Genomic DNA, 22541 nt, shown 5'->3' on the forward strand with positions numbered 1-22541 from the left:
TAAGCGGTATCCAAACAGACCCTAAGTCAATCGGTGATACAGTTAAAGGTGGATCATATCATAATGTTTATGGTGGAGCACAAGGCAAAGAGAAGTGTTTTAGTTATATCACCACAAATGGAAGATAATAATAGATGAAAGAGATAAAGATTTTTGAAAAAAATGTAAATGATATGATTGAAAAGCCAAATCCAACAAAGTTCAAGAATTAATTTGTACTCATTAATTGTACCACTTGTTGAGGACATTGTAAAGCACTTCTGTGGTTGAAATTTGTTGAGCCCAATTCATGAAAGGATAAGTGTTAACATGTAAAGGCTTGTTGGTTTTGAAAATCCCACATTGATTAGAAAGAAATAGTACAGAGGTATAATGATTTTCATTGAAAATAGTAATCCCATATTAAGAATAAAAAGATCCAAAGGTATAGTGCAACTTTGATTTGCTTTGGTACGTAAAGAGTTTAAAGACAAAATTTTATTAGTGCTTAGTGTCATTATGTGAGAAGTGTGTTTTGGGGTCCTAGATTTGAGGGTTTACCTTAAAAGTTTGTTTTTCAGTATCATTGATATTGGATATATTGTGAACAAAAGCATTTAATCAAACAAATTTTTATTTTATGTCTTGTAACACTTACAATTTTATTGTGTATATATATATAATCACTTACAAAATTTGTAATTTTTGTGCAGGACCTTTCTTTATTTATTTATTTATTTATTTTATTTTTATTTTTTTTGTTAAGAAATGCCAGCGTTTACAGCTCTTTGAGCATTAAACTAATCTCTTGGAGTAGTTTCTTGGTCTCACAAATACCAAGTTATTATAGGGAGGAATTCCTTGGAGGTGGCTCTAATATACTAGCTAGAATCTCATAGATATAATGAGATCTTAAAAAATATTAAACCAACCCTTATAAAGTTAATTTTTACACACTATACACAGTATTTAAACAAGACAATCACATTACATTTATAATGTCATTTTAGATCAATTTTCATTACGGTTGGATAAGCATCTATTCGTGGGTTTTGGCATTTCAATCGGTCCATTGATTTGATACACCTGTGACCCAGTTGAGCACTAGCCATAAACACTAGCCTGGATAAATTTTATAATGTTACTATCTATCTGTACAATTAAATTCTATCCATTTCACTTTAAATGGAGTAAGTACATTTCACCGTTAATATTTATTTCTTAAACTTGATAATTTAGAGATTATCACTCCATTTAAAATTTTAAATAATATGATAATAGATATACTTTAAAATTTATAATATTTAATGTGATATATTTTGAATGAAAAGGCTCTAACTCTAATATCCATGTGCTCCTTTAGTAGGTGTCAATTTTTTATTTACTGTAATATAAGAAAAATTATCAAAAACTGTGCTTTTCTAATATAATAACATTTTAAAAATAATCAGTAAAGTGAATGACCTTTTAAAAAAGATTACTACTATTATTTTATTTTCATTAATAATCCTATCGTTTAAAAAAATTTGTCTATTGTGAGACAACTAGACAAGGAAGTGAAATATTTGGTCCAATTTTTTCCTGTTGAATCAGTGGTGGAAATTCCTATGTGATAAGTAAGAATAGAAGTAATTCAGAAAGCTCAGACAGTTGAAAAGAAGGATTTGGATTAGCTTTTCAGCCAAAAGCTAATCCAAACACAGGTTAAAAGTTGTGGGAGTGAGCTTTTTCCCATTTTGAGGGTAAAAGATCAGACAGAGTAACGTCAATCTTGGGAAGCGAGGAAAGTAACACCACCATACTAATTATTTGCTTAGCAACGAGTCATTGGCTTTGTTCAAGAGTTTATAGCTGACCCAACTTTGTTCCAGCAATTTCTAAGCAGGCTAAGCCCAGTCGGGTTGGACATAGTTAACTCAATATATTATGTTTTGGCCCAAGAAAGCCATCGTTGTTATTCAGGCCTACATGTTTAATGCTTCTATGGCTGGCCCAAGTTTCTCTATTCACTCCCATAGAAGGGTGGGGAGGGTTTTCAAGGACTGCTATTCACTATTATAGGGTGGCTTTCTTACTTGAGCGTTAGCCCATAGTAGCCTCTAACCTCTCCCAGGTTAAGATTTCATTTATGATGAAATATAAGGAACACTAACACGTTGGTATTAGTGACAGAGGGGTGACTTGAACCCAAGAAATTCCTCATAGTGAAGTCTTGTTGGCTCAAGACCCCTTCTACTAGGCCACGAAACACGTTGGTAATTCACATGTACTTCTACTCACATGAATTTTTTTTTTGAAACCATCACATGACTTGCTAAAATAGCCACTTGACTTGTTTACATGATTTAATGAATCATGTAATTTAATACGCACATATAGTCTTAACTGTCACGTAATGGGTTGAAGGAATTCTTTTTTCTTGTTGTTCATAAAAATTGAGTAAATACATAATAAATCCAAAAGTTCCATATTAGTTTCAAGTTAAACCTTAAACTTTAATTTTAATACCACATACATTAAATCATTGCAGTTTAAAAATAATGAAACCCACACAAGGATTTTTAAATATTACTAGCCTCATTACACGCACCATGCGCGTGCGATGAGGCTTTTTATTTTTAGCAAAAAAAAAAAAAAAAATCTCGTGTTTTTATTTTATATATATAATTTTTATTTTAAGAATCTAATTTTTTTTTTTTTTTTTTTTTTTTTTTTTTTTTTTTTTTTTGAGAATGAAATCTAATTTATAAGTGGATAAAACAATTTGAAAATTTACAGGAGAGTAGTTCTACTTTTTAGGCAATGTTTTAATGGAAGTTAGAGTTTCATTTTTACCAAATTATCCTTTAGTTTTGTCTTTACTTAAACATAAAGGTGTAAGAGCATTTTTGAACTAAAAAATGAGGAATCCAAACGTAAGAAGCCCTTTAAATAATAATATAGATAAAGAATTCATGTAAAACCTAACAGTACTTTAATGCAAGACAAGAAGAAAAAATATTAATTGAAGAATATTTGTTAAAAAAAAAATGAAACCCAGGTTGGTAATTCACATGTACTTCTATTCACATGACTTTTTTTTTGAAACCATCACATGACTTGCTAAAATAGCCATGTGACTTGTTTACATGATTTAATGAATCATATAATTTAATACACACATATAGTCTTAATTGTCACTTGATGGGTTGGAGGAATTCTTCTTCCTTGCTGCTCATAAAAATTGAGTAAATACATAATAAATCCAAAAGTTCCATATTAGTTTCAAGTTAAACCTTAAACTTTAATTTTAATAACACATACATTAAATCAGTACTGCAGTTTAAAAATAATGAAACCCACATAAGGATTTTTAAAAATTATAAAGAATTCATGTAAAACCTTACAGTACTTTAATGCAAGACAAGAAGAAAATTAATTGAAGAATATTTGTTAAAAATAATGAAACCCACACAAGGTTTTTTAAATATTATAAAGAATTCATGTAGAAGCCTGACAGTACTTTAATGCAAGACAAGAAGAAAAACTATTCATTGAAGAATATTTGTTAAAAAAAATGAAAACCAGGTTGGTAATTCACATGTACTTCTATTCACATGACTTTTTTTTTTGAAACCATCACATGACTTGCTAAAATAGCCATGTGACTTGTTTACATGATTTAATGAATCATATAATTTAATACACACATATAGTCTTAATTGTCACTTGATGGGTTGGAGGAATTCTTCTTCCTTGCTGCTCATAAAAATTGAGTAAATACATAATAAATCCAAAAGTTCCATATTAGTTTCAAGTTAAACCTTAAACTTTAATTTTAATAACACATACATTAAATCAGTACTGCAGTTTAAAAATAATGAAACCCACATAAGGATTTTTAAAAATTATAAAGAATTCATGTAAAACCTTACAGTACTTTAATGCAAGACAAGAAGAAAATTAATTGAAGAATATTTGTTAAAAATAATGAAACCCACACAAGGTTTTTTAAATATTATAAAGAATTCATGTAGAAGCCTGACAGTACTTTAATGCAAGACAAGAAGAAAAACTATTCATTGAAGAATATTTGTTAAGAAAAACTATTGCTATACAGTTTTACCAGCTTTTCCTTGCATTTCAGATCAAGGGAATTTTTTTTCCTATAATCAATATATCCTGAGTGCAGTTTGCCAATTCTCTCTAATTTTTAGTTGACAAAGTCAAGCCTATCTGGTTGGAACAATTATCTAGTAATTACTTCAAGAAATTATTGCTAGTTCAAAGTTTTTCTTTGGAAATAAAAATAGTCCAATACTTTCAGAATTCTCTTGGGCTTTTTTTTCCACTATCTGGTCACCCAACCAGGCCTTGAAAATTTCCAGTGTTCGGCTTACCATGTTCATATTTTATTGCAGGAAACGTGGTCAGACAATTTTTTTTTTATGAGATTTGAACACATAGGGTTCTTGGGTAAAATGGTTTAGTCAAGAGTAAGTACTACCACAAAAGTACAATGAAACACCATTTGATTAATGTCTTTTATAACACTATGCTTCTGCCTTCTGTGCATTTTTTTCATGCATACTAATGGGACTCTTACTAATTGCATGAATTGCCTTCAAGGTAATGGCTAAAATTGTGCAAAGTCATTTCATAGATTGGATATATGCATTATCCCTCTCACAGTGTAAAGACTCCACAATCATGTAAGATTCACACATTGCGAGAAAAGATGCAGGTATATTCGATGAATGGACATTTGTGAGAGAAGAAGATGTGTATATATTTGATGTACAGTTGTGGGATCCATATACCCTGAGAGGAAGTGGATAGTTCAATGCAGCCAAAAACATGCAATCTCTAGTGAGACACTGGAATGGTTTCACTTTCGATGCCATTGAGAATCCAAATCAAGCAGCCCAACTCTTTACATTATTTTATTTATCTAATTAAGAAGAAACAAATTCTATGACTTTATGTTTGTCTGTACAACATAAATATATGTGATACAGCATAAAAATTGGAAAAAAAAGAAGAAGAAGAAGAACCATAAAACTCGTTCCAAGATCATGTAGAGCCATGTGCAAACAGGTAGTAACCCGAGATGAGGGAACTAAAGGCAAATGCAACAAAAGCCAGGAAGGCCATCCCAACTGATGCACTAGCCATTATTGTGAACTCATCTTTCCCCCAGTTTGATTGCCAATCATCAACCCGGCTTGCTGCTGATGAGGATGCTGATATGAGAAGATAAGCTAGTACCTGCAAATAAAATTAACAAAGTATTACCTACTGGCGCAAACACATGTTGCTCAGAATGTAAACTGAACATGTGGACAAGCAAATAAAGGACACGGACATTTAAACATAACCACCAAAAAAAAAAAACCCAAGACTAATCTGTATGAACACCTGTACTGATTTTGAATCAAACCACCATCTTTATCATATCATAATGCGTTTAGACCCAAATTAGTCAAAGCTAAAACATCATGCTCAAGCTAACAGCAACAACTGCCACCAAATCAAGGATGCTTGTCTAACTCATATAATGTCCAAGATTCATTGTCTACTGCACTAAAATAGTAAAGTAGTGATATCCAAGTGATATATGACAGTACTGATATGGAAAGCCCCAAAAAGTCAAACCAAAGTTTAAACTAAATTACAAGATTACAATATTGCATGGTGCCATTGTGCAGAAAACATGACAGTATTGAAATGGAAGTCACACTACTTGCCTGATCCATGAAGAATATAAAGTGGCGACGTAGGTGGTGGCGGATGACATGTTTCCCGCTGATCATATTGGAAACTAGATCAAATGCTTGAAACCCTGAATATACAAATGCGATAACATTCACAGATAAACAATACCTGCAAACAAATGAGCTCTACAATCACATCAAATCTCTCAAAAGAAGAAAATAAGGCGAGCAAATGGTTGGGAGAGGAGGGGGGGGTGAGGGGACGAAAAAGAAGAAGATGAAGAAGGAAACATAAGCAAATATTTCTGGCAGATTAAATCCATACAATGCAGTTATGTTGCACTACTCAGTCATTTTAGGCATGATTTTTTAAGAAGAATCCAATAAGTTGTTCAAATATTAAATTTTAATCAATCAGAAAGTAATGCTTTAAGATATGTCTAATTGAATTTGAGGTAAGTTAAGGTGGGTACTTTTCATTAATTCTTAGGGTAATGTTCACCCAGGGCACATCAAAACGACATGGAATCACTGGGTCCATGTCTACAAGAGACAAATTGATTTCTATGTAAGCTCTAAGGCTCCTTCCACTCAGATTAGTTGCACGTAGCTGTACAACAATCATCACTGTCAATCAAACTCCTAGGAGCAACTAACCCCACCCGCCAAAACCAGTTACCGGATAATCCAGGGGCTATTCACCCCCGATGGGCTAAGCAAATTAGCCGACAAAAACACTCATTAGTTCAAAGCCTCAAAGTCTACACTACAAACCAATAACCATATCAGTCTCTCTTTCAGAGTCTCAAAATCACACTTCATAATAGAAACCCCGAAACACAGACCCATCTCGAGTCCTAAATTTTTTTTAATACTACTACAAGGCTCTTGGCATCTATGTATACAAACTTAACACAAATCAAAGACATAATTAGCACTAAATTTTTCTTTCTCTTCCCAAAATTTCTAGTTTATTAAGGCATATTCAACTTTCTAACACAGTCAAAATCTTGATTATCACTATTAGCTTAACTAATATAACTTAGCAACAAAATCAAACAAGAAAAACCATTACACGAGAGAGAGAGAGAGAGAGAGAGACCTGTACTCAGTGTAACGGTCAAAGGAGTCGCCGCTCCAACCTTGAGTTTTATCGGCGGCCATAACCGAAAACGAAATCAAACAGAGCACAATCTCACTGAACCTAAACCCTAACGCAGCTTTTTCCACCATCATGTCTCTCTTCGTCCTCCTCGGCATCGCAAGATGTGCCGATCTCCGACCATCCTCAACTCCGCGTCCTACTCCGCCGCCGCTGGGACCTACCTTCGTCACCGACATCGGTGGCTCCTCCCTCATCGCCCTGCTCAACACCATCAACGGCGACGGCGACTTCTCCGTCTGCGTCGCGGCGTTGCTGTTGTTGTTGTTGTTAGTGAGGTTCGGCTTCTCCGGCGTCGACTGTTGCGGAGAGAACTGAGTGTACTTGTCGACGGCGACGACAGCTTTGGAGTAGTCCAGCGGCGGCTTCTCCGGCGAGGCCTCCGGAGAGTGGTACGGAGGCGTCTCGGGAGGGTCGCCGAGTTCGGATCGGAGTGGCGAGTGGAATCGGAGGGGTGAGTGAGGCGAGTCATTGTAGTGAGCCGATGAATCGGAGTTTTTCGACGAAGACTTCTTCATGTTCTTCTGGTTTTGCTGCTGCTGCTGTTGCTGTGGCAATGTTTCTTGGCTTTGCTTTTGGTTTTGAGTTTGAGTTTCCATTCTTTGCTTTGGCTTTCTCTGATTTTAAGGCGGGTGAGAAAGAAAGAGAGAGAAAAAGCAAAAGAAAGTGTCTGTTTGGGGACTCGGAAAAAGAAAGTTTGAGTAAGCGAGAAAGTGAAAGTGAGAGTGAGATAGGCTTTAACTTCGGGTTCGGGTCGGTTTAGATACTTGTTATTGTTAAAGACTGAAAACGGTAAATACTGTAGTAAAATAATTTTTAAATGTATAAATAATATTATAGGACTCAGTTTTAAAGAAAAAATTGCTAAATAAAAATACTTGTGAGTCCTATAAACACTACATAAGATCCACATAAAAAACGCTTTTACTGAGAAACACGCAAAACACGCTTCCCAAACGGAGGCTTCTTGTTTTATGAAAGAGCAAGTCTAATACCGCAACTAGTTTCAAATCGATATGGATCTACTATTTTATTTTCACCGCTTACAACTCATCATGTAAATAAATTATGAAAATTAATATAGTAGTAGATTTATTCATTACAAAAAATGCGATGATCACAATTTTTACCATAATTTATTCACGTTATAAGTTTTGAGTAATAGATTAAAAATAATGAGTACACAGCTACACTGCTTAGGACATATCTAACCCACAACTTGCCGCGCGAGTTAGGGGAAAAGTTGTAGGATTAGGATTACTCTTTACTAATGGTCTGTGTGTGGGGGCATGGCACGTGGCTTTGTTTTTTGTTGCTTTGTTCATTACTAGTTAACCAATGGAGTGCCGCCAGGTCATTTCGATATTCTTATTTTTTTTCAAAGGTTGTTGTGTTGAGCTTATCAAAAAATATAGTATTCATTAAAAACCAAAAAGCTATCATAAAATATAAAAAGTATTATAATATATATAAATGTTAGTATGATAGGGTGTGATTGGTATTTGTGGGGCGCAAATGATTTATGGGCCAGGCCCATCTACCTAGGGAGAGTCCAAAGGCCCAAGCCGAGGAGGATTATGGCCCAAGTTCAACGAAATAGCCTTTGGGTACCGCCGAGGGTAGTTCAGTCCTCGGCAGACCCACAGTACCCCCAAAGGGAAGGGTAAAAACGGTATAGGACTGGAACATGGAAGAAAGATCTAAAATATCTAGGGAAAGCTGCTGTTACTGCCATTTAATGCTCTGCATTTGGCAGAGCCACACTCTCCAGCTTTTACAACCACTCCCGACGACTTTGGGTATGGACTGATGTGACAAGTATCAGCCTTGGAAAGATTGACCTGATACGTGGATGAAGGACAGCGGGCACAGGGGAAGATAAAAAGGAAAAATCAGTAACCTAAAAAGGGGGGGCTGGGAAAAAGGGCCAAAAACGAGAGCCTCCCAGCCCACCTCCAGGAGAATTACTCTAGGGGTGACGATCGTTTAACCTTGTATGAACGCCATGAAAAACCCATCGCCTATCGATCAAGGCCTAGCCTTTCAAACCCACGCTCTACAAATGATATTGTTAGGGCCGTTTTACGTGCGAATGATTTATGGGCCAGGCCCATCTACCTAGGGAGAGTCCAAAGGCCCAAGCCGAGGAGGATTATGGCCCAAGTTCAACGAAATAGCCTTTGGGTACCGCCGAGGGTAGTTCAGTCCTCGGCAGACCCACAGTACCCCCAAAGGGAAGGGTAAAAACGGTATAGGACTGGAACATGGAAGAAAGATCTAAAATATCTAGGGAAAGCTGCTGTTACTGCCATTTAATGCTCTGCATTTGGCAGAGCCACACTCTCCAGCTTTTACAACCACTCCCGACGACTTTGGGTATGGACTGATGTGACAAGTATCAGCCTTGGAAAGATTGACCTGATACGTGGATGAAGGACAGCGGGCACAGGGGAAGATAAAAAGGAAAAATCAGTAACCTAAAAAGGGGGGGCTGGGAAAAAGGGCCAAAAACGAGAGCCTCCCAGCCCACCTCCAGGAGAATTACTCTAGGGGTGACGATCGTTTAACCTTGTATGAACGCCATGAAAAACCCATCGCCTATCGATCAAGGCCTAGCCTTTCAAACCCACGCTCTACAAATGATATTGTTAGGGCCGTTTTACGTGCGAATCCGACACTGTTACGGACTGCCACGAATCGTAACCCTACAGTATTAATAAAGTGGTGATGATAAATTAATTAAAAAATGGTATTAGTATTGGACAAATATGAAAGTGATGTAATCTAAATTCTCCAATCATCAGTAATTTTATAAAAAAAATTTAATTTTTTATAAAAAGTTTCATAAAATAAATACATTAACTGAACTCTTTTAGAAATATATTATAAAAAAACAAGGCATTAACTCAAAATTTTATTGTTTGAGGTACAAAATGCTATTATTTCTTTATAATTTAAGGTTTAAAAAATAAAATAAAATCATTTATCCAGATTCAGATGATAGTTTAGTAATATTGGCATTCTTTATGGTGCTTGATGTCTAGGTTTTGGACCTTGCCTCCCCCTCCCATACTATTATTTACTTAGAAAAAAAAGATTATATATTAATTTATACAATGATTTATGGGACGAGTAGACATTGCATGTTAATTTTAAACTAAAAATTAATTACAAAATTTTATAATTTGAGTACACATTGCAAATACAAGGAGTATAATTTTAGTCACACAAGAAAATTTACAATATTTTTCACAATTATTATAGTGATATATTGTAATTAGTGTATAATAAAAATGGTAGCGATAGTAGACCGAAGTGAAAGTCTTCAAGTAATGTTCCACCCATCACACTTGTCACCATAGTGAGATTACTCATACTAGAATGAACTCTTTTTGCTTCAACCACAGATAATTCCCAACAAGCTTTCAGTGGAGACTTTCTGAGCTAAAAAAGTAAAGGTTGTTCTTTTGGGTTGCTTTAAAAGTGGGCTATTCTTCTTGTATGATAAAGCTATAAAGATTAAAGAGCACCAATTCCTTCTTACCTTTTTTTTTTTTTTTTGCCCCTTGATATGAACAGATCCTCCCACTTTAGTGTCAATGATATCCATGCGTCAGATAAACAATCAAAGGAAGCATCCCACCAAACAATGCTACTTGGCCTCTAACCAGAAGATACTTGTGAAAGCCTTATACCCCTATAAGTTTCAAAAAGGATATACCTAAAAGAAACAAGAAAAGCATCACTCACTCTCTCTCCAGGTACTGAGAAATTTTTAATTATTTTACCTTTATGTCTTAATTAACAAAAAGAAAACACCAACAATTTTCCCTCATTACTTTTCAAGTATTCACATGATATTTCACAATCTAAATTTAACACGATGTCTATGACCAATTATGTAACTTTGTGAGTTGCAACTAAACAATTGTAACACAAATTTTTAAGTCCAAAAGAGCATGTCACACAATTTTTTTTGTTGGATTCAATAGGATATCAGTAGGCATAATGGCAACTTTCTTCTCTTCTTTGTTTGGGTACAAGGAAGAAAGGAAAAAGAATCCTTACCTAAGGTTGAGTTGGATACCTAAGGTGAAAAATTCAAATCCTTCCAATGTACCCTAACCGGTTTAGAAATTTAAACCCACACCCGTTAATAAAAATTCTCAATCACTAACTATTAGGGTAGGATTGAACCAAAAAACCCACTAAACCGACCCATTGCCATTTCTATGCCCCGCGGCCCAAAAATAAAACTCTTCATAGCTAACAATAATCTCAATTATCTACCTTTACCATTTTACTAGCTTAGTAACTATAACATCCTTACACAAATCAGCATCATGAAGAGCTCTTCCTCTCAAACACATTTAAACTATCTTAGTAATTACAATCATTTCGCCTTTCTATATTTGGTTGGTCAGCAAAACTGATATACAGCTCAGTAAAGAAGCCAAAAAAGATGAGAAAATTTTGAAAAGAAGGCTAAAAAAAGAGAGGAAAAAAACCCCCTAAAAATGAAAAAGGAAAAAAAAAAAAAAAAAAAAAGAGTTGTGGGGGGGTGGGGGGGAGTTTAAAACTGCCTTCTCTGCTCAAACATGGTATGGATATTCTCAGCATTAAAAGCTCGATCTAATGGCTCAGTCAGGTAGCTTTAATCGGTTGAACAACACAAGAAAACTCTGTTCAGGGACAACATATAGGAAACCAAGATCTGCACCTTTGACATAAGGACCAATGCCCTACATAAAAACACAACAAAGAAAACACAGCTGAACATTTGTGTCGCAGTTAGAAATCAGGCTTGTACTGAGAAGAAATGCTAGCACAACAGTTTCATTACCTTGCCATTTAGTTGGAGAAGTTCTCCATCAACCCATTGTGGATTTCGGAACCCAAATTCTGCTATTCTTCCTTGACCCTTGAAACTCGCAACCTGGTCAAATACGCATTTAGAATCAGTTGCATGTCTGAAAGGTCCAAGGTGAACAGATTTTATGCAGCCTAAAGAGAGGGGTATATGCAATGGTACACGTCACAAATGCATTTCCATAGCACCGAATACATGGTTGAGGATCTCTAGTGCTTGGTTTCAGAATCAATGAGAATCAAGTACATATCATTGCAGATGCATGCATGCATGCATGCACGTGCGTGCACATACACAGAGAGAGAGAGAGAGAGAGAGAGAGAGAGAGAGCTATCTAATTGCAAGTATAATTACCACTCCTAATTCATCTGGATACATCCCACGGTTGGACGAGCGATTTCCTCTCCCAATTTTAGCACGAAATGTCACCTAGACACACAAAAACTACATAGCTAGTATTATAATATCCTTTACTGTGTTTAATGGGCAATTGCATACAAAAACCAAGCCAGCATAACCATATAACCATCAAGAAATTTAAAGCCACAAACCTGGCCAGCAGGTACGTTAAGATCCCCAGTTAGCTTCACTGCCTCTACATATTCAAAAAACTCCATATCTGAAGACTTGTCTTCATCATCCCCACCATTCCAGTGACCATATTTACGCTGCAACTGTACCACCTCAGTGCCATAAGGGCCAAATGCACCAACATACAGGCCTACACTTCAACAAGCCAGTTACAGCATCAAAAGATGTGCTTTAACTGAATTTCAAGGGCAACAAAGAAAGAAAGAAAATGGATAAAATGTAAAGTCACCTGAGAAAGGGTCTAAATCTCCTCTGGAAGTAGTAATCCGATTAAAAGTTGTATACTCAGATAATATGCTGCGCTTTTGTGCTTGACTAACAGCAAGTTTGACAATTTCACGCACATTTCTGGAAACCTAAAATTAAGTTAAGAATTAGTATACTTACTGTCAGTGAAAACATACCATTGCAACCAAAAGTAACGTAGAGCAAAAACTGGGGGGAGGGATAAACCTATCCAAAAGGCAAAATTACATTGTCTTTATTAATTTAATGGAATTTCAGTGTTTCCTTTTGATTTCAATCTGGACCAAAAAAATGCACCAACATGCAGACAACCTCAATTACAACCAATGAAGGGATTCTCTTAATTTAAAAAACATACTTACGATGCATAACAAGAATCATCCAAACTAAGTCTTCCCAATATTTATGAGTACTAAATAAATGCTTCACAATATCCTATTATGTTCCAATCTAGTATCCTTTATAACAAGAAGAGAATTCAACAAACATAATGCCCACATCTCAAATACTATACAACTCCCTAAATCTCAACCTTACCTTTGGAGAAATTTTGTCAGCACCCCAAAAGGCCTTGGCAACATCAGAAGGCATAAGTTCTGAGACACCTTGAGCTGCTAGAGCAGCCACTTTGACTCTGGACACTTTACTTTCTCCATTATCATGATCTAAGCTTCTCCCAGGGATATGTAGCACAAAAGAATCTCTCTCCATATCTTTAATTTCGGCAGGAAGACGTACATACTCATCCTTGCTAGGAGTATCATCACTGTTATGAACAACCCCACCAATAAAAAGTTTCATATCCAAATCCTTCTCATCATCCGAGGCATCACTACCGCCTCCTACGGTGACCTCATCAGGCTGAATCTCATCCAAATTACCAACTTCATCTTCAGGATTCTCAGTAGATCCAGCCTTCTCGTTGTCTTCTTGCATCAACTGCTTCACAGAGTCACTGTCCTTTATCACTTCCTCAGCAACATTGACATTCATGACTTTCACTTTCAATCCTGGAATTTTTTCCTTAAGAAAATTTATCACACTTTTAATTCCCTCCTCAGTCACTCCCTCAGTGTTAGTTCCCTTGTCCTCAGTTCTCTCTGCCTTTACTTCATTTTCCTGAACATCTACTACAGATTCATTCTCCACTTCAGAAGTAGAAGGGTCTTTTGTGAGTTTGGATGCTGGACTGGAATTTGTTGAATTTCCTTTGGCTCGTTGCAAGCATACCACCTGTCAACAGACAATAATATATCAGAAGCATTTCACATAAACTGCAATCAAATTCGGAGAACCTGACATATCCGAAGGAAGAACCCCCACTGAAGAATGTCAGTAGACTAACAAATCTGAATTGGGTGAAATCCAGCCTGGATGCTATATATGATACTCATCAGTGGAAAGTCTTAAAATAATGCCAGGTCAGTTTGAGGCCAAATCAACATTCTAATCCTGACATGGATGCAGTCCTCAACAGGTAGCACTCAGAGTAATTATAGAAATTACAAGGGGACTTGATACAATAAAATCAAAGAAGGAAATTACAACAATGACCGTGGCTGTTAGTCCAATAAGCCTTTGTTGAACCATTGACCCAAATTTTCAAATCACACATCCAACATATGAGAATTGCACTGCAGTTGACCAAAGGGGAAAAAGCAGGCAAATGCATATAATGAATAGGGTTTATAAGAACAATATTGACTTTGTACCAGAGGGGCTACAAATCAGTTGCCTATATTGATCTTGTGAACTGCAACTTAATCAGTTGTATGTATATGAATGGAGAAAGTGTAAAGATAAACTATTTCTGATCAGCCCGGTCAAGACTTGGTAGTTGCAAGTAGTACCCCAGACCTACAAGAACTCTTAACTTTGAGACAAATCAAATTATTAACATGGTACACTGTCTCAGAGCTCATTGGAATTGTATGAGCATAAGTGTTTTTAACAACAATGCACAAGCACATGCAATCGAACACACACAAAAAACAAGAAATGAGAAGGGATTTTGGAGTGTGTGGTTAGGTAAGGTTCAGAATCATCCCAAGTTTCATGACTGTGTGTCTGAAATGCCTGATCTAGGTCAAAACTCAGCACTACCAGAGCCAAATCAAACTATAACACATAATCTAGCCATCCCCAAGTCATCTTCCACAATCTTGAAATTTAACCGTGATTGAATACAATATAAGTGATAATCTAATAGGAGCATCTGTAAATCACCTGCATGACATATGTCTCATCAGTGTCTTTTACCACAAAAATTTCAAATAATGGAGTTCCAGGAGCTGCAGTCACCAACTGCCTGCAACAATCAATAGATAAGACATCAAAAAAATGAGAGAGAGAGAGAGAGAGAGAGAGAGAGAGAGAGAGAGAGGGAAGAAAGAGGAAATACGAATCTTACCTTGGACTAAAACTCCTGCATACAAATCTGCCCACACCTGGAGTTATGCGTATTATTCTCCCAAAGGGATCATCTGAATCTTTTGAGTAGCCCACCCACCAACCTACCTGCATATATAGAGAAAATGGTTTAGAGTAGACTAACAAACACTTCATCCACAGAAGAGACTCATCCTGCCATCAGGATTTGAATAGAATATCAAACAGAATGACAGCATAGTTATTAAACGGCTGATTAAGACTGATTGAAACCATCCAAGGAAATATCTTTATATGTAAGGATGTGCTCAGCAACAAAGTTTCATTGGTTAGTATAGACATTACCATCTACCAAGCCATCCATTTATTAAAAAAGGAGTCACATAAATGGAGTTCCATATATCACAAGTAAACAAAACAGCTTTATAGAAGTGAGTTCAAACAGCTCTATGCCAGAGCCCCACTTAGCAGGTAATTAATGAAGAAAGTAGGAAGATCACAGAACTCTATTAAGTTGAACAACAATCCCTAACTGGATACTAATCCATGTTCTCCGCTAACTAAAAGAGATAAAACTCACTGTTCAATGTTATGACAGTTCAAAAGAATTTTCAAAAACATGTTGAAACACTTCAAATTAAATTCACTCTCCCACAAAAACAAATATAGTAAGAGTCACACATGTATTCTCATCAATGTTAATTTTCGTATCAGTTTCTTTTATGTCTAACTTTCTTTCAAAAATTCTTTCTCTAACATAGTTGGATCACAACTGATGCCATCCCACTGTTCTAAAATGGTGGCAAGTCCCAACAAAATAAATAAATGCAGAGAAACATGAATTCAACCAATACAAGAAGCTCATAGTCCCATTAAAACTAATCTCTTCTTGATAATAACCTCTTTTCACCTTTTACTTTTTAATTAGTTACTTGAAATTAAAATGAATAAGAAAAGACAAAGACAATGCTATTGAGGGCAAGGAAGATAATCACAGTAAAGGGGAACTGCAAACCAGGTTACTAGAACTGGAATAGGGTGACTATTGAATATAAATAGAATAGCTAATAGTTGCTAAGATTACCAGTCCACTTCCTGTGTACCTACACAACCTTGAAGCATCATGGTAACGCTCTTCATCAACTGCATGCTGCAAATAAAGAATATATCAGATCAATTGCCAAACTATGACATGTGCAGGTCCGCAAGTCTGGTGATTTAAGTGTTGAGCTGACCTTCAACTGAGACATGATTTCAGCAACACTGTCCTTGGATGTAGCTTCTGCAATGGCCATTTTTAACTTTGCAGCTTCTTGGAAGTCTTCCTTCTCAATTGCATCTTCAAGTTGAAACTGCAAAGCATGGCATCCCATCAGAACTAAACAAACACTGTAACTTGTAAATACATATCTAACATTGAGTAATCTTTTCATTTTCATGGCATGATTTCAACCTGAGACCTACAATTACCAACACTCAAGCCAAAAACCTAAGGGCAGTTGCACTAAGTATAATACTTAATTTAAAATGGAAAAAGAAAAATTTAGCCATCATGCGTAAGTTCATCATCTGAGTTATGCTAAACTTTGAAATGTTACTTATCATTCTAGCATATCGTTTGGTGTAATGAAATAAAAGGTCGTACTTAGCACACAAAGCTTGGACTTTTTGTGGAGTTTGGGAGAGGTAATTGGTAGGCTGCCTTAACACCCCCCCCCCCCCACCCCCTTTTTTTGGAGAGTCAGATTCTTGGACTTGAACTCACGACATGTTCCTTTTGGCGGAAGGCACTTGCCATTGCTCAAATGCCTGACTTCTAAAACTTAAATGTACTAAGTAAATTGAAGCTTTTGATTTGCAAACTGATAAGCATTCACAGCTTATTTGACAGTGCAGACATGACACAGACTCTGTAGTTCTCCAAAATAAATCTTGACACCATTAGAGATAGGCGGTCTTAAGGTCATTATGCAGTAGAATATTCCAAGTTGCCAGCCATTAATTAGTAGCGACTCGAAACTTTCCTGATATATGGCAAAGTTAATTAGAAAAACATCCATTCCATCTCAGTTTTGAGCTTCCACAATGGTGGGATGTGATCCACTAGTCCATAATTTCATGATATTGGTTCCCATGTCCGGATTACTCTTTAGTGCCATGGGATTCAGAAAGTCACTCCACTTTTAAATGTCACTACTGACACTACATTTCCTCACACTTTTCACAAGAAAACAAAGATGTGAAGCATAACCAAAAGGGGACAAGAAGGACAAAAAAAAAAGTGGCCGAAAGTAGCAACTTTTGTGCAATATGACACTTTTGAGCAGCTGTACCAAACTCCCAATGACATTAAAGTCTCACTCTTTACATTCCAGGAAACGCACATAATTTCAATTCCCAAGTTTCTCAAGCTAATTATAGCAATTGAAATCAGGAACTTCTTAACAAAACCAATTCCAATTTAAATTGTTAAAGTTTCTCAGTTTAACCTTTTAAAACTATATTCAATTCCCAAACTTCACACCCCATAACATATCTACTTGGGTCATGTTTATATGAACTTAATAAGCAATCACAACCATGAAATTTCACTGAATTTAGCAACTGGGCAGACTATATTAGAAACCCACTTCCAAAATATCATAAACAAATTAAAAAAAATAAAATAAAAACTTTGCTTTATCTCTGACACAAAGACAGAGAGGAAAAGGGGTACCTTTAGAACAGAGGCAAAGCTCTCAGCTTGTTCAATCTCGGAGAAATGGCGGTTCCATCGGTTCCAATCCCATTCCAAAGAAGAACTGGTATTGGTGTTGTTACTGTTACTGCAATTAGAGCAACGGAAGCTGGAGTTCTTGCGGGTCTTATTGTTAAAAGAAGCGTTCTTGGTCTGAACTGAGTGGCCCCAGCTCCAACCCACAACGAAACTCAGATGGGTTTTTGATTTCACAGATGAAAAATGTGAGAAACACAAGCTTGGCCCCAATTGGGCCATTGGGATTCCTTGTCCCACGCCCCATGTATTAGCCACCGACATATCACTTTCTCTCTCTAATGTTTGAGAGTCTGTGACCGTGTCTGTGTTTTTTAAGATTGGGGTGTGCTTGAATTTCAATCTGTGAAAAAAATGGTCTTTTGGTTTGTAAGGGAGAGAGGGGCTTTGATTCTAAGGATAGGATGGTAGGGATAAGCTAAGCCCAGATCGGAGAAAGAAAGAATATCCCAAGCCCTCAGATCCTATGATATTTGGATCTGTGGGGTCCATTTTGATTTGTCTGTCTCCTGACCTGATGATGAGGACGATTGTAGTGGGCTGGGTTCCTTCACCAACTTCTAACCCGCGTGGCAACGTCAATATATAATAGTTTATCTCCAACATATGTACTCATCTCGTGTTACACATACCAGATTATTATAGAAATAATTCATTAAAGGTATATAGCTCCAAGATGACGACAAGAGATTCTAAACTCAGGATCTTGTAAATGTCATATGAGATCTTAAGAATCATTAGGACATTTTTTTTTTTTTTTTTGCCAACGTTAAGAACACAAATTTATGTTCAAAACCAAATTATGTGACATTGTCCGCTTTCATTTATGAGGATAGTGAGTGCCTCGTGGTTCCTCAAGTGCCAGATGCAAAGGAATGCTATCAACTAGGGCGCTATTGGCCACTAACCATTCGCTCAATGGCTGCTCGGGTTAAAATTTTCCTTCATTGTTGTAATTAGAATAATAACAATGAAAAAAAAAAGTCGTTTAGAGAAAACTTAAGCACGGTTTTATGGATGTTACATCTTTAGTTTACATTAAACCATATGATTGTGCAATTAGTATTACCCAAACTTCATCATGGTCATGGAAAGATTAATAAGGTTCAAGTCCATAAACAGTGACAATTGGCCTATAAAAAGACATCTATTGTTTACAACTTACAACTTGAGCGAGTTCCTTTTTCCAAATAATTGCCAGTGAGTCACTTGCTCATACTTCTAGTTGGAAGTTTACAGTTTTATGTGAGATTTTCACTTTTTTATGGGAATTCTTAAAGTTATGAACGAGATTCAAACGAGGACAGATTTACGGTAGATACCTAGGCACTCATAGACAAGGAAAGGCATAGTAAGCGATGAAATGCTTTGAGGAGTTGAAATTAAGCAGAGGTCCAACGATTCTTGAATAGGTCAACTTGCATCATTTTTGAGTTTGTAATTCCAATAATTATCTCATGTTTTCATTTTATGGAGTGAGCTTCTCACAGTATATGAGTCACACCTATGGGACTCACATAGTTAAAGGATTACACCACGTAACAAATGCAGGTTATACCCCATCTTGTAGTTCTTCTTATTATTCACATGTATTTAAATTATATGTTTTATTTAGCAATTTAAATATGTGAGTAAAATTTAAAAGAGGTGTGGGGATGATTTTAATTGTCAAGTTGGAAGAATTTTCTTAATTCTTCACAATTATTGATTACGAAATTTATTTTATAGCAATAATAAAATTGATTTATTTTAATACTTGACCTTAAAAGCAAAATCTCATATGGGAGAAGCAGAACCTCATGTGGGAGATGCAAAAACCCCATGTGGGTGACTATGAGGTTCTGCCATATATAGCACTTTATTAGAATAGTTTTACATATAGCCTTCTACATAAACTTCTTCCCACTATATTCCAAACAACATGCTGATGTTGTAAATTAGCCAAACAACTCAAATCTTTAATATGTCTTTATTACTTTAAATGTTTTAGATAGATTTAATGATTTACTTTTCAGTTCTCTTTTCTACACAAGAGCTAAGGTCAATGTAGATTTGCAAGAGTTGGATTTAATGAATTAAGCAATATGACTATTTGTCTTTACATATTTGTCTAATCAAACATAAATAGCAACCTCCTTAAAAGTTGTCCTTCAAGAACTAAGTTCATTGTAGAATTGCAAGAGCTAGGTTCAATGAATTATGTAAAATAATATGATTATTTTTGTCACTACACATTTGTCCAATCAAGCATAAATAGCAACCTCCTTAAGAGTTGTCATTCAAGAACTAAGTTCAATGTAAAATTGCAAGAGTCAGATTCAATGGATTGAATAATATGATTATTTGTCTCTACACATTTGTCTAATCAATCATAACTAGCAATCTCCTTAAGAGTTGTCCTTCAAGATAAACTTTAATGGAACAATTTTTAAAGAAGAAAGCGGAAGTATGAATTTTGATTCGAGATAATAACAAATTGCTCATTGCAAGCATTGAGTTGCAAATGGTGAGTAATTCGAATTCAAATGAGGCAAAACTAGCAGCGGTTGTTCCAAGCTGTTAATTTTGCAATTGAGATAGGTGTAAGAAATATCATCTTAGGGGGAGATTTAGCATATGTTATTGACAAGTTATAATCCAAAAAGGAAGATAATTCATGGTTGGGAACTATGGTAGAGGCAGCGATATTAAGAATAAATATTATGCATGGTCATAAAGATAATTTTATATAGAAAAAATATAGCTCTTTATAAAATATTTTAAAATAAATTTATGTTGTACCCATGCATCGCATGGGACATTAGATAGCTAGTTTATTTAGTACCCGTTTGGATATAGCTGCGAGCGTATGCATTTTGGCGTTTTGGCAATTTTTTTTTTAGAAGAGTGTTTCATGTGATTATACACTGTTCAGTAGATCCCGTGCACTGTTCACAGGATCCACAAACCTTTTTTTTAGCAAAAATTTCGTTACAAATGGATCCCACAGCACTATTCATACATTTAAAAATTATTTTACTATAGTGTTTTCAGTTTTTAGAAAAATAAGCGGTATCCAAACACACCATTAATGTAACTTTTTTTGTAGTGAAGCAAAATTTTAGTTACGTTTTGTCGCAAGCAAAATTATGTGTACGGAAAACAAGAAGGCAACTAGCTTCCAAGCTTAACAATGGTCAACATAAGATGCAGCATGAATTTGGTGAGCTGATCATTGGTATCCATTCTGTGGACCCGTGATTTAACATTATCTATGTCTAATTATAGCTCTTTGCCATAGCTGAGAAAGCAAGGAAATGCATCATTGAGTCATTGATATATCAGAAAATTTCCATCCAGCACTCTCAAGCATTTGATAGGCTTAGATGGTGCTCAAAGTATGGCTTAGACGGACTGCTTTGCTTATTCCAATGACACCAAATGACTCGAGTGTCATATTCAAGGGGGAGGCATTATTCTTCTTTACCCACTATTAATTATTGGCTAATAGATGCACAAGTGGTAAAACTTGACCTAAAAGTGAAAACAAAGTACATAGACTCGTAATAATGGTATCTTTTGCAAGTACTCAATGCCTGGTTGGAAATTAATAAGAAACTTTGGGCTTGTTTGATTTGTGTTGTGGTTGTATTTATTTTCTGTACTAATTTTCTATTCTCAAATCTTATACTCATTATTTGTTTCTATCTTTTTTTTGGTATCATTTTCTGTTTTGTCTTCTCCTTCACTTTACTTTATATTTATATATATATATATATATATATATATATATATATATAACAATCACCAACAAATAGAGAAAGAGAGTGTTCTTTGATGTGACAAGTCAGTAATAATGGGATTTACAGATTTGATTTTTTTACGAAAATGCCACTGTATTCATTTTCAAGAAAATGAAAACATCAAAAAGTTGTATTCAGTTTTTATATTCAAATCTTATTTTTTTAATACTAAAAATGAAAACTAAATACAAATACAAAATCAAACAAGTTTTTAAGTGATTGGTCGCACAAAACTGAAAATGAATACAAAATATACCTATTTTTTTCCTCAAACCAAATAGGCCCCTGTGTTTTTATATTTGGATGAAATGGTAACCATGTGCCTATGTTTTATCATTTTTAGCAACCGAGTTTTAGATTCGACGACAGGCCCTCCTCCAACCATCATTGTCTAAACATGTTCGGCCATACTTTCGGCCAATCTAAGGTCACAATTGAATTATAAAAAGAAAATGACATTAGGATACATACGGGTTGTCTGAAACAAGTACTTTACCATCACATAATCTCGACCATAAGATTTTGTCCTAGAATTTAGAGGATACACCTTACTCTCTGGTAAGGGAAGGTAAGGCATTCTGGGTTCGATTCCAGAAACAAAATAAGAAGGTATAACTTTCTAGCTCCATTTGCCATCTGGGCACTTTCAAAATACAAAGTTCAAATTCCGCACTACTTATGTAACCAGTTCAAGAAAGGAATCTATACACTACTCACCAATTTCATTCTTTCCCTTCAGTTGTACCCAATGTTCAAAACTCTCACTATTGCGGGAGTTTGGAAAGAGATCATAGTAGGTTGCCCTGCCCCAAATTTATTTTGAAGAGACTAATTTTTGGATACAAACTTGCTACCTGTTGATTATGGTGAAAGACAATTGTTATCACACCAGAACCCGACCTCTTAAACTAAAAAGCTAGAAGGAGGGCTTGAACCTCCGACCTTGTGGTTAACAGCCACACGCTCTAGCCAACTGAGCTATTCCAGCTGTTCAAGTAGGGGTTCCATAAAAGAATCAAGAGAAATGGCAATAATAACCTATTTGAGCAACTGTGAC

At 35.6% G+C, this 22541-nt stretch overlaps 2 protein-coding genes and 1 non-coding gene across 4 annotated transcripts; all 3 read right to left on the reverse strand.

The window, feature by feature from the left end:
- Positions 1-4823: 4823 nt before the first annotated feature.
- LOC115962790 (CASP-like protein 4A3) lies at positions 4824-7583 on the reverse strand. Its single transcript, XM_031081663.1, has 3 exons — positions 6775-7583; positions 5706-5841; positions 4824-5226 (listed from the first exon to the last, which is right to left on the reverse strand). Exons 1-3 carry the CDS (start codon positions 7431-7433, stop codon positions 5032-5034), a joined length of 990 nt encoding a protein of 329 aa, XP_030937523.1. The 5' UTR covers positions 7434-7583; the 3' UTR covers positions 4824-5031.
- A 3518-nt stretch (positions 7584-11101) lies between these two features.
- On the reverse strand, positions 11102-18203 carry LOC115962791 (protein EXECUTER 2, chloroplastic). Of its 2 annotated transcripts, XM_031081664.1 has the most exons (11): positions 17646-18197; positions 16165-16281; positions 16014-16079; positions 14952-15058; positions 14768-14849; positions 13079-13774; positions 12525-12651; positions 12256-12425; positions 12059-12133; positions 11678-11770; positions 11102-11576 (listed from the first exon to the last, which is right to left on the reverse strand). In XM_031081664.1, exons 1-11 carry the CDS (start codon positions 17964-17966, stop codon positions 11475-11477), a joined length of 1956 nt encoding a protein of 651 aa, XP_030937524.1. In that variant the 5' UTR covers positions 17967-18197; the 3' UTR covers positions 11102-11474. The 2 variants fall into 2 exon arrangements, with proteins under 2 accessions (XP_030937524.1, XP_030937525.1); XM_031081665.1 differs by lacking the exons at positions 11102-11576; positions 11678-11770 and having other exon boundaries at positions 12063-12148; positions 17646-18203.
- Positions 18204-22398: 4195 nt separating this feature from the next.
- TRNAN-GUU lies at positions 22399-22472 on the reverse strand. Its single transcript has one exon. It is a non-coding gene; the product is annotated as a tRNA-Asn (tRNA).
- Positions 22473-22541: the final 69 nt, after the last annotated feature.

Source organism: Quercus lobata, chromosome 10 (genome assembly GCF_001633185.2).
Source record: "Quercus lobata isolate SW786 chromosome 10, ValleyOak3.0 Primary Assembly, whole genome shotgun sequence".
In the NCBI taxonomy this organism is placed as follows: Eukaryota; Viridiplantae; Streptophyta; class Magnoliopsida; order Fagales; family Fagaceae; genus Quercus; species Quercus lobata.